This window comes from Thermobia domestica, chromosome 9, assembly GCF_964235325.1.
Source record: "Thermobia domestica chromosome 9, izTheDome1.hap1.1, whole genome shotgun sequence".
NCBI lineage: Eukaryota > Metazoa > Arthropoda > Insecta > Zygentoma > Lepismatidae > Thermobia > Thermobia domestica.
In genome coordinates, this window is record NC_137462.1 from 168,044,603 (window position 1) to 168,056,700 (window position 12,098).

A 12,098-nucleotide genomic window follows, 5' to 3' on the forward strand; every position below is an offset into this window, starting at 1 on the left:
TTGTACGCAAAACAATTGTCAGTAAAAATGAGGAATCATTAGCTACTTTTAGTATAGAAATACTAATAATTTTGGGTATAATTTGAGAATTGAATAGAGATAAACATTAAATTGAATTCTAAAGGACGCCAGATCTTAAATTTTTGTACCGATACTTCGTATTAAGGTTTGCGTTAAATTAATTAAATTTTTATTAAACATTACACAACGAATCGACTGAATTACAGATTTTTCGCATGGCATCATATAGAGTACTGAAAGGATGAATCTTAATCATGGTATTGCCCACCCAACACAAGTACATACTGATCATGTGTAAAGAATGTTCCTCGAGGTACATTGGAATGTACATGATAGGTACGTGAATAGAGCAATCATGTGAAATACACATGTAAGGAATAAGGTTACTTCCGCCCAAAAGTACGTGCATGACACATACCGAGGAATGTATCTATTATGTGTATATCACGTACCGTGTATGTACTTGACACATTTACTTGGCATTGGCATGTGCCAGGAATGTACTAGGCATGTCAGTAATGTTCCTTAGGGCAGTGCTATGCAACTGGGGGTGCGAGTACTTAAATACTAAAACCTTAACGCTTCATTTTTACGTTCGAATTTAGAAGCTTGTACTTTTAAAAAAGGCCAAGCAACTAACTCTGAAAATATATGCCCTCCTCCGGCATCTGTGTGACAATGTAACTATCTATTAAAATACTACAGTAACATTTACGAGCGACCGAGCTCTAACCTATAATCTTAGCATTCAAACCTTTGATTTACGGTTATTTGTGATTTCACGTTTATAACAAAGACAAATATTTTTAAAAGAGTGTAGTTTAAATAAATTACTGAAATAAATATTTTTCACAAAGTTTATCCTTTTAAATTATTGTTCAAAGGCCTTTGCCTTTAGTAAGCCTTCTCCGAAATACATGCAAATGAATTGTGCTGCCATCTTTGGAGCTCTTTTAAAATACACATATATGTTTCTCGACAATGAGATCTCAGAACCTACAGGCTCTAGAAAGATGACGTTTTCACTGATCGATTGCAAATTTCATGTAGATTGTCCAGTTCTAATTGAATATTTAAAAAACATGGGCACTATTTCTTTAGTACATTTTTACGGGTACATTGGAAGTGTTGAACTTTCAAAAAAATAAAATAAAACATCACATCCTAATCATTACACATTCCAACACCACACTGTTGTATATAGCGGTTGTATATGTCTCCGGCATTTGTTTCATAGCCAAATAATAATGGAAAAGGAAGGATAACCATTTCTCCAGTCTAAGATGAACTTTTGTGGGGAGTGTTTTTCCCAATAAGCACCATATATAACTGACAATATATTAATTTTGTATGTAATGTATTTGCTTATTACATACTGCATGCAAGAAGAAAGAAAACACTGCAGAAAATTGCAAAATGACACACACAATATATTACAATGTGGCTAAACTCAGAAAGTGGCTATAGAAGTGAAAAGCATATGGCTAAAAAGCCACTATTGGCTCTTTGGAAATTATGTGACTAACGACGTTCTCAAAATGGCCAGATCTCGTCACAAAGTGGCTAACTTGGCAACCCTAGTCGCAATACGAAGCAACTTACGCACAACCATGCCATGGTACATGGGGTATGTGCCATTCACATTCCTCACATTCCAGTGAAGCATGTAAAAGTACCTTTCAAGTGTCAGAAATTCCTCGAAAGGCACGTACCTAGCGACACGTGCTATGCATATGAAATGTACATTTTTCAAGTACCAGGTACGTAAACGGTACATATGGAACTTAAATGGCACGTTCCTAGAATGTACCTGGTTGGGTGGGTGGCAATGTAATAGAAATATATCACTATGAAAAATTGGTAAAGCGTTCAACTCCAGGGGAAAAAAGATAATCTAGGTCAGCCAACGTCAAAATTAAAGCTCTTCGAAAGAAAAGGGGTTCCTTTTTAACTTGTGATTGAAAAAAAATGGAAAAAGCATGGACTACGTGAATGTCGGAGTTAAATGCAGCAAGACGGCCAGCATCTTCCTAGAACACTTCGTACAGTTTTATTATGAATTATTTTGTAGGGAACGTTTTGTAGGCAAGAAGACTGTGATATTTCAAACTATCTGCGCTGTTTCACCAAAAATCAAACATAGACATTCACTTTTCTTATTGTTGTTTCATAAGACATCTTTCATGAAAGAGAAAATGATTAATTTGATTTAACTTTGTTGTCAATGATGTCAATAATAAGCAGTGTTTGTGTATTCCCCCGTAATACAAGATTTATATTATTTTTCTTCGTGTAAGTGAAAGACTATTTGCTTGAAGCAAAGTTGTAGCAATCCATCCAACAGTATCGATAAATGTTATACTTATTTTCAAATCGAATATTCAGATTTATTCTGAATGCAATGATATGTTGTTAAAGAAATACACTGAACCAGGGGCGGCTTTAGGATTTTAATTTTGGGTAGGCTCGCTCTCTCGCTTATGGACACATATACACATTTGGTTGATTAATAGCAGTAATAAATTACTTTTACAGTAGTGGTTGATACTATTTGTTAAATAATTATTTACCATTAATATAAATTGTGGAAAATATATTTACTCTTTCTTGTATCTTTTAGCGTTTACATATTTTTCAACATTTTTGGGTTAGCTCGTGCCTACCCGCTAAAGCCGCCACTGGACTGAACATCATAATATGATTTTAGTTACCTGAATGCTGCTGTTGCAAAGGAGTTTACGATAGTTGGATCAATGGTGGGATTATATGTACTATAAGAACTACCCAATGCAAGGTTAAATTGGGTCATAATCGAATCTCCTAGCACAATTGGAAGAAATTCGTCGTAAACAATGTTCTGAAGCTCTCCAATTACCACTCTCCTAAAAAAAAAAAAAAGAAAAGAAAAAGTAAATAAATTACTTTATTTCCTGTAGTACTGTGAAGGAAAATTATTTACATTAAACTAGTAAAACTTACACATAGTGGTAAAACCTTGTCCTTAGGTTAGTTTTTGTTTTACGTGTAGCTTAGGAGCCAAAGGACTCACACTGTAATATGTTACAAGCTTCTATAACAGTTCAAGGTCTACCCCATGTCAAGTTTAATCCAGATCAGATGAGTTCGCTTAAACACGCACGGTTTATAATATACTTGTCATTGATTTTGCAAAGGAAAATACCCATACATTACAAGGAAGAGCGAAATGAAAATCTCAAAGAAAAGTGCTCTAAAATTTCAAACGAATGCGGAACTGTCCTAAAAGTTCTCAGCAAGAGTTGCATGGTTCAACACTGACGAACATATAACTAATAATTTGGGACGGAAGACAGTGTCAAAATTGTTAAAATGAAAGGTTGTCCAGAAAGAAGGAAAAGAGGGAGCTGCGGTGGCTCAGTGCATGGGGTCCCTGGTTCGGTCCCAGTTCGCGCCAGGTGAACTTCGTGGTGGACAAACAACGTGTGCGTGAGTTTCCTCGAAGTTCTCCCATTTTCTGCCACTTTCTTCATTCCACCATTTCATTCATTTCTCATCATCACCGTCTTCTTTAGCCTAGCCGGCATAACCGTTGGAGGTAAAACTCAAAGATTTCATTTCAAGAATAAAAAGAGAGATATGATGCAATGTGCGTGATTGAAATTTTAGGAGAATTAGAGAGAAAATTATTTGAACCTAATGGGAAATATGAGAAATATATAATCTACACAGGAGCAATACGAGTTAATTCATAGACAAAGAATACTTACAGACAAGCATCTTCCTATACGAGCTATGGAAATCCGTTTTGATCGTTTGCACGGAGAAGGAATCAATCAATGTTCTATTGAATCGCAAGTAATTGGCACTGACATCAGCTTTTGCACATGGCATTATGTCTTATTATAGTAATCAGTATATTCTGATCCGCTTCGCTTATGTGTGAGAAGTACGAGTAGATGAAATGCAGAATTATCAGATAGAAAATTAATCTTACTGTATACATGTTTGTTAATCATTTGTTTCTGCTATTGTTGCCGAGTATTTATTAAATAAAAGTGACTATTTATCTTTTAAATTGAGTTGAGTTGAGTTGATTTTGAGTTTAACGTCCCGTTCAGCAGCGAGGCTATATGAGACGTGGACCTACTGATTAACGTGGAATCCGAACCACATGAGCTCCCGCCGGGATCTTTTAAATTGAGTCTCTTGGACTACTGGATCTAAGTTTGGATTTCTTTTTCCTGCTTATTTTCTTGTCTATGCTTGTGCACTCTCCTTTACCGTAAGTCAATCGATGATTATATTCAAACTTTCCATGGTCAGATCAGAAGGTACTTCTTAAGTCGCGAAATAAAAGGCACTTCGCCGAGTTTGTTTTCTGCACATTTCTAATCCTATCCCTACAGGATGGAGATACTAGGAGTTAGAGGGTGGGATGAAGTGGAGAGTAGAGCTGTGACATAGGTTTGAAAATAAGTAGGGTAAAATGTTTTCTTTGCGTGAAAGACAGGTTAATTTATTGGTATGTGTCATGAACCAAGGAAGAATTTGGTATCTTTGACACTGAGGTAACCAGTGTGAAAATACACGAAAGAGCTACAACATACTAACCAGAAATAGCAGGAAGAATTAGGACAATGGAATGAAAGTTCCTAGATCTGAACTGAGGAAACTTTTTATTTCTTATTCAGAGCTATTTTCCATTTCACTCCGTTCGACTCCATTTCAAGGTTATATACAGTCTCTTGCTTTGTTTCATTTTCTATATTTCTTCGAAACCAAGGCATATTTTTTAAGGAAATCTAACTATTGGATCATATGTTGCGAAGAATGCGCATTATTTAGTGTATAAGGCAAACCAACAACAGCTGGATATAAATTGATGTTTTCCACTTTAGATCACACCAGCAAAACTTTCGCTTTATAACTTAATTCACAAATATTAATATCGAAAGCGAGTTATTTTTTTCACTAAACTTATCATTTAATGGTGTATTCTTCATTATATATTTTGTAGTAGTTAGCGTTGCTAAAACGGCTTAGTTTCGAAGAAATATAACAATAAACAAACTAAAAAGTTCAATATAGGTCTACCTTTGGAATGGAGTCGAACGAGCTGAAATTAAGATTAGTTCTGAGTAGGTCATGAAAACTTCTGCCAAATAATACCTAGAACGTTTCATTCCGTTGTCCTAATTCTCTCAGCGCTTCCTGTTAAGAATGGATCAAACCTATTGAAATTGATGAAAGAATGAAAAGTACAATATGATGATTAATACCTATCACTACAGCCAATGTACTAATGGACTAAGTTCCAAAAGTGTTTAAGTTCGTGTCAGATTGACGGTTTTCGAGTCTGCTGTCAGTGGTACCATCACTTTTACAAGCGGAAGCAACAGTAGCCCCAAAATGTACAAGTCTTAAAGTGCACAGGTCCTAAACTATATTGAACCTTACATGTATTAAAGTACAGAAATCCTTTTAAAAAAAATCAAGTAGATGCACAAATTCTAAACTATATGTGTCCTAAAACTCTTTTGCATGATTATCATCACATCAATGCCAAGAATATTGTAGAAGTAGTACGTATAGTAGCGAAAACCTCCATGTTTTATAACCAAAATGTACTAAAACCTATCAGAGAGGGAGTGACCCTCTAATAGAATATTTCCTGAAATCAGATGATGAATAAACTTACACTAAAGGATATAACTTACACACACAAGGATATAACACACTAAAATATCAGAGGGCTAGAAAAGCAACTTAACTGAAACTAATGAGAAACGCCAAAATATTTTAAATATATTTATAATTAATATAAGAATAGCATGTTTTAATCAAGACAACATTCAGAATTGGGTGATTGAAGTCACCCGGTCGAATATGTTTAGAAGCAATTGGATTTCGTAACATTTTGCATTGTCACAGTTCCATGTGATGGCGAATTTTGGAACTAATACACGTGGATGTAAAGTGCACGAGTCATAAAGTGCAAAAAAAAAAAAAAAAAAGCCTTTAAAAACGACGACGTACACAAATTCTAAACTGCGTAAGTCCTACACTGAATTAATTCTAAATTGCACATGTTCTAAAATACACAAGTGCGTAAGTCCTAAGACTAAAGAAGACCGAAAATTTAGGACTTGGTCTTTATATTTTTAGGACTTATACAGCTTAGGATATATGCATTTAAGGTCTTATGAACAATAAACCTTTACATTACCTCTTTCCCTCGTTTAAACTTGGCACTAATATCTGTCATCACTTTTCAAATCGCTTCTTTTATTATTGCAATTTTTTTAGAATAATTGGACAGTTGTTCCTAAATTTTAGCCCACTTTGAAGTTTTTCATTTGTTTCTTCAACTACAAAAGTGTTTTTTTAGTATGAATAGTTTTAAACTATTCAAATAAGAGTCAAAAGTTTTGCTATATTTCGGACATTAACTTACAGTAACCGTTTAGTTACGTAGCATTCAGATTAGACCCGACCATATCGGCACGTTTCGGCTAGTACTTTCCACGTTGTAATAACCTCTTATCCTTAGAGAGTAAGAACTTCACTGCACTATTCACCGTCCCTTGGATGTTGAGGAAATCGTTAACACACATGTGTCACGGATAAGAACAAATAATCAGAGGTCGAGGTCGGAATATATGTTGTGTGGCATCAGTACAACTTCCGCAAAATTCTGAAGCATAATTCAGGTCGTTCTGCAGTTATAAGTTGTTGCATTGTTTTGCTAAAGAAAGGACCGTACTCAGTTAACCGGCACATGATGATATGCATCTGTTCTTAGTGTTTTAAGTACAGCACGAACTCGTAATGAATCATCCCCTAATAATTCCACCAAACACAAAGCATAATTTGTCCGAAGGGGCCATGTTTACCGACACGATCTGGCACCAAACCATTGTTTAGTCATCCTTATGGGCATTAGGATTCTGGATAAATGTCCACTTTATGTCTCACGTTATTACTCTTTTCAATAAAAACTAGATTAAAGGAATTATTTTTGAACTTTCTTATACACATCCACTCTCATCTGTGAATGATTTGGCGTCAATTCATTATACATAATTCGCCTGCTTCGAATGTTTGGGCTGAGATCGTGAAGCTGAAGAACCTCACAGGACTTTGATATACCGACCACGCCTAATAATTTGAAGTGTTCGCCATTTAAATTGTCTTTGTAGTCTGACGAAGGAAGTCGGAATCCACGTTTCTCTGCCTAAACTTACCTTGGGTGATAGGAATGGTTCTTGCAGATTGAGCTTTCCAACCATCTTGTTGCTGTTTCCTATCAAGTGTCCCGTTACCTGTAGCCGTTACCAGTGTCGGTATGAAAGGCCAGAGAAAAAATATACATGCCTTTTGGGATGCCAAAAGGATTTGCAACACTGCAAAATACAGCATTCTAAGGTTTGACCACAAACAGCCAGAAGCCAACCCAAATCCAGGAGCTCTCTGGAAACCAGGAAGGAACCCTATCCAGCCAACCTCAGATTACTGCTGAGATACCACGTGCACCTCCGGAATCAATGACTCATGCGAACTGTCCTTCGGGAGGGAGATAGGCCTCTCCTTCCTTTGTAGAATGTTCTTCCTTTGGTTGATCTCCTTGTACATCAAAAAAGGAAGACTTTTACAAGGGAAGTATTTCATTGTGTCTCCATGGCTTTATGGAAACCACGGGGTAGGGACAGTCATATTGAAAGTAATAAGACCACGTACTTCTTTGTAAAAACCCTGTAAGTTTAATACATAAGAAAACCCATCCAACAAAGGAAATGCGAATCTTTTTTGGCTGTTTAAGATTAGTATTTCCAAAATAAGTATTACGAGGGACTGCTGAAAAATTCGTAGTCGAACCCAAGAGGAATACTGATGGAAGGATGCTATTGTACAGTTTTAAAGAATATATATATAGAAAGAATACATATGCTTTGAAACAAATGCAGAGTACGAGAATTAAATCTGTCATATTTGTACTTTCGTGTGGAGAAACAAACTTGTAAACCGAAGGTTTAAGAACAACTCATGTTATTAATATAAACTTTGCCGAAGATTATTAACAGGTTGACTGCCAAGGTGATTTGAGGGTACTGGTACCAGGAGGCCATAAATTTCTTCTTTGGCTCAATTATGGATAGTTATATTACATTTTTGTCGCGATATTTTGTTTCTCCCGAAAATGTACTAATGAGAGGCGAGCACCGTATGTGATGCTCATGGTTTCTCAGTAATGTGTGACAGAGTATCATATATGATGCTCAAGAACCTGGATAGGTTAGTAATTTGTGATATCAAACATGAGCATCATATATAGTCTTCATGGACCCACAGAGAAATAAGGTGAGCACCACATGTAATGCTCATGGCAGATACCAAAGAATTTTTCAAACGAAGAAAAATAACATACAACTTTGCAAGCGGAGGCAAATAAACCTAACGTAACCAGACTAGAGATGAATCATTTACAGCGTAGTGATCGTGGTTCACTGGTCAAGGCGCTTGGCCAGTATTCTGGAGGTTCTTGGATCGAATCCACGTCGGGTAATTTTTTCACTTTAGAAATTTTGATGACGATTGATCGGCAATGACACACGTTTCATTATATTCTGATATTTGAATACGCGGATGTTTCAATATTTGAACTATCAAATCTTCAGGAATAATAATAGCAATATTAATAATAACTATCTCGTAGAAGAATAAAAATTAGAAACTTATTATCGCTCAGGTCATACCTCTACAAGCAGAAACGTGACATTTGGCAAAAATATTTCGGTTTTGTTTAATGTTTCCCATGAGAAGAGGAATTTATCATCTCGATTCTAAAACAAAAACAAAATCTTAATGAAAATTAACATTTTACATTCGAGACGGGACAAGGCAAACTCAAATTATCGTCTCGCTTTGGAGATGAGAATCGAGACGAGACGAAAAGTATCATAAACATTTCTCGTCTTATCTCGATTCTCGAAATACTGTATGCCATTTTTTAAGTAACAATTTCTCTGTGGACTGAATTTTATATTTTATTTGGTTACTTTGTATTTCAGAGCTCACTGAATTATGGTCTGTGTATATATTTTTGTAGCAAAGTCTTTATAATTACATCTGCATATTCTACAAGTTAGTTTATTATATGCCTTATTGTTCAATGATATTCAGTTATTTTTATTACACTTATTTTCCTTAAGACGTACAGTAGAATAATTTCAACATGAAACTTTAGTGGAAAGCTTTCGTTTAAATTTCGGTAGTTGCAGATGTGTGTCTTGAATTTACGGAACCCCTTCCCCGAAATCCCTACGTTTAAGTAAGTTTTGCCAAATTTTAGGTCAACTTTAAAACTTTCAATACCATTATTATTATTATTATTATTATTATTATTATTATTATTATTATTATTATTATTATTACTGAAGAGTTGTTAATTTAATGGTTCACCCTTAGTAGCAAGAAAGCTTTCGGCCAGTTGGCGCGTACTTGACTTTTGGCTTTCTACGCTTGCATTTGAAACGCATGCTTTCATACAATCTGCTTGCCTTTTGTTGTACTTGCAAGCGATGTTTTAGACCCATTGCAAAGCGTCATAACATCACTGACCGTTCATTGGCTATTAACTTGACATGACTTGTTAAACATTTACGTCAAGCTTGAATGAACACTGAATGCGAGATTGCCCCCATGTACATTACCCCCACTTACAAGGAGAAAGCAGAATTTCGGGGCCATTTTGCAAGGTGATAGTGCACATTTTAAGTGTTCATATTACAAACTGGGAGAGCGGAATGACCTAATATAGCAGAGAAAAAGGGTCTTAAAGTTTCGGACTCACCGCACATGTCGCACGTTGCGCAAATTTATCAAGTGACGGCGTGGCAGAATCAGTAGCATCTGTCACTCACGTGCCAAACGTCCCGGGTTCTATTCCGGTGGAGTCAACTTTTTTGTTTTTTTGCAATAAAGTAGCCACTTGTAGCTACAAATATAACGTTAATTCACCATATGTTTATAATGAGTTAAATCAGTTGTAAAATCTTTCAATGTTCCATGTTATCTACCAACGAAATGTAATCTATTTCGTAAATATATTGATATCACGAGTTATATTATGGTTACCACGTTCGTTGTGTAAAACTGTTCTTGACGCTTCGTGTCTATATCTGTTGACATTGTGTGTATTACAAATACTGGCGCAAATTGCACAGGGCGATGAGTGGGACATGTTCCCTCCAATCTTGAAACTGAGCAACTGTCCACCTAATAATCCGATTTGAAATGTGTGTTTTGGGAGAAATGTGATGATTTGTGTCCGATTGCTACAAAGGATGAGATGAAACTAATATGCCCCAGAATAAGCCTCAAATCTTCCCGCCTCCCAATTTTGAAGGCAACTCTGCTCCCATGTTCCTCCACAGTACTGTTTTTCAACTTCATAAATATTTTGAACATCACTTTAAAAAATACGGGCACGGTCTTACCCGTCCTTCCCCAATGTTGGTAACAGATTTTCGCCGCTTATTACAAGGGGAATAAAGGGGAAATCTCCTTTGGTTATAATAACATCCAGTATTACCAAAAGGGGATTTCCTACTCATCCCTCTTGTAACTCTCACACTGTTAAAAGATGTAGACACGAAGCATCAAGAACATTTTTTATACAATGACTGTGGTAACCATAATATAACTCGTGATATCAATATATTTACGAAATAGATTACATTTTGTTGCTAGTTAAGTGGAACATTGAAAGATTTTACAACTAATTTGAATATTTCTATTCTTTTAATTCATTATAAACATATGGTGAATTAACATTTTTCTTGTAGCTACAAGTGGCTACTTTATTGGTTCAAGCAAAAAACGAAAAAGTTGACTCCAGCGGAAATCGAACCCGGGACCCATGGCACGTGACTCACACATGATACTGATTCTACCACGCCGTCACTTGATAAACTTGTGTGATAAAAATGTGTACTATCACCTTGCAAAAAGTGGCATCGAAGTTCATTTACCAAAGTAAGCTTTCTCCTTGTTAGAGATACTCATCACAGGTAAGTAAACATAAACAAATGAAAATGGAAATGAAGGACTTTAAAGTGAAACGTAGACAAATTCACCAGTGTTCAGAAGCATATTTTTAAAGCACGCTCGCCCCTGCTCATAGGAGCTAAATACGCGGTTCTGATTAGTTGGAGTTATCAGTTTCTCGCCACGTAGCATCTATAAATACAGCAGAAATCAAATGTCTGTTGCTAGCGGTCTTCGTGGCCGAGCGTACTAGCGCAATGCGCTAGTAATTGTTATTGTTTTTGGCGTGGGTTCAAATCCGGCAAAGGATTTTTTATTTTTATAAAAAAACAATACTCAAAAAAGTGATTTACTTACGTTACGTGTGAAATTTTGCTATATGATTCCACTGTATAAGTAACAGCAGTAGTAGTACTAGTAGCCGCAGTAGTAGTAAGAGAAGTACTAGTAGGAACGTGTTAGAAGACCCGAAGGGCATGTTTTGTTCCTCCTTGACTGCCATGATATAAATTTAACCTCAACTGCTTCTTCAATTCCAAAAAAGTGACAGTTTTCTTCTATTACAACTATAATACACAATACATACACCATAAGGTTTGGATCAGGCCCGCAATCAGCCACAGAGGGTTGGAGGGGCCATGAATACGTTAAGGGGGACAAGTGTTTAAAAATTCTCTTACACATATCTAAATTGTGTTTTTTGTGTTGAGGTCTGGCGAGGCCAAGATAAGTTTAGGGCGGCCAGACCCATAGCTCCCTCTGGTTGCGGGCCTGGTTTGGACAATCGCAAACTGCAACCAAATAGAAACGTGTTTTCAGTTTCTATGGCTAGGGTCGAGTGTTAAAAGAAATATGCTGTTCAGAAGATGCTGTCTACAATGCAGTGAGGAGAGTGGATCTGTCGGTGGTGGGTCGCAGTGGATCATGGTGAGTGGTAGGTCGCAGTGGGTCATGGGTAGTGAGTTGCAGTAGGTCACGGTGGGTGGTTGGTCACTGTAGGTGGGTCACGATGGGTGGTTCGTCCCTGTAGGTTGACTCATGACCCACTGACA

At 36.4% G+C, this 12,098-nt stretch overlaps 1 protein-coding gene across 1 annotated transcript in view; it reads right to left on the reverse strand.

Moving 5' to 3' along the window:
* Nucleotides 1-12,098, reverse strand: part of LOC145661081 (chorion peroxidase-like) — an 83,169-nt gene that overhangs the window by 1,504 nt on the left and 69,567 nt on the right. Inside the window, exon 10 of the mRNA XM_081726523.1 lies at nucleotides 2,733-2,903. Within this exon, the coding sequence (XP_081582649.1) occupies nucleotides 2,733-2,903 (171 nt within the window). The remainder of the gene's footprint in view (nucleotides 1-2,732; nucleotides 2,904-12,098) is intronic.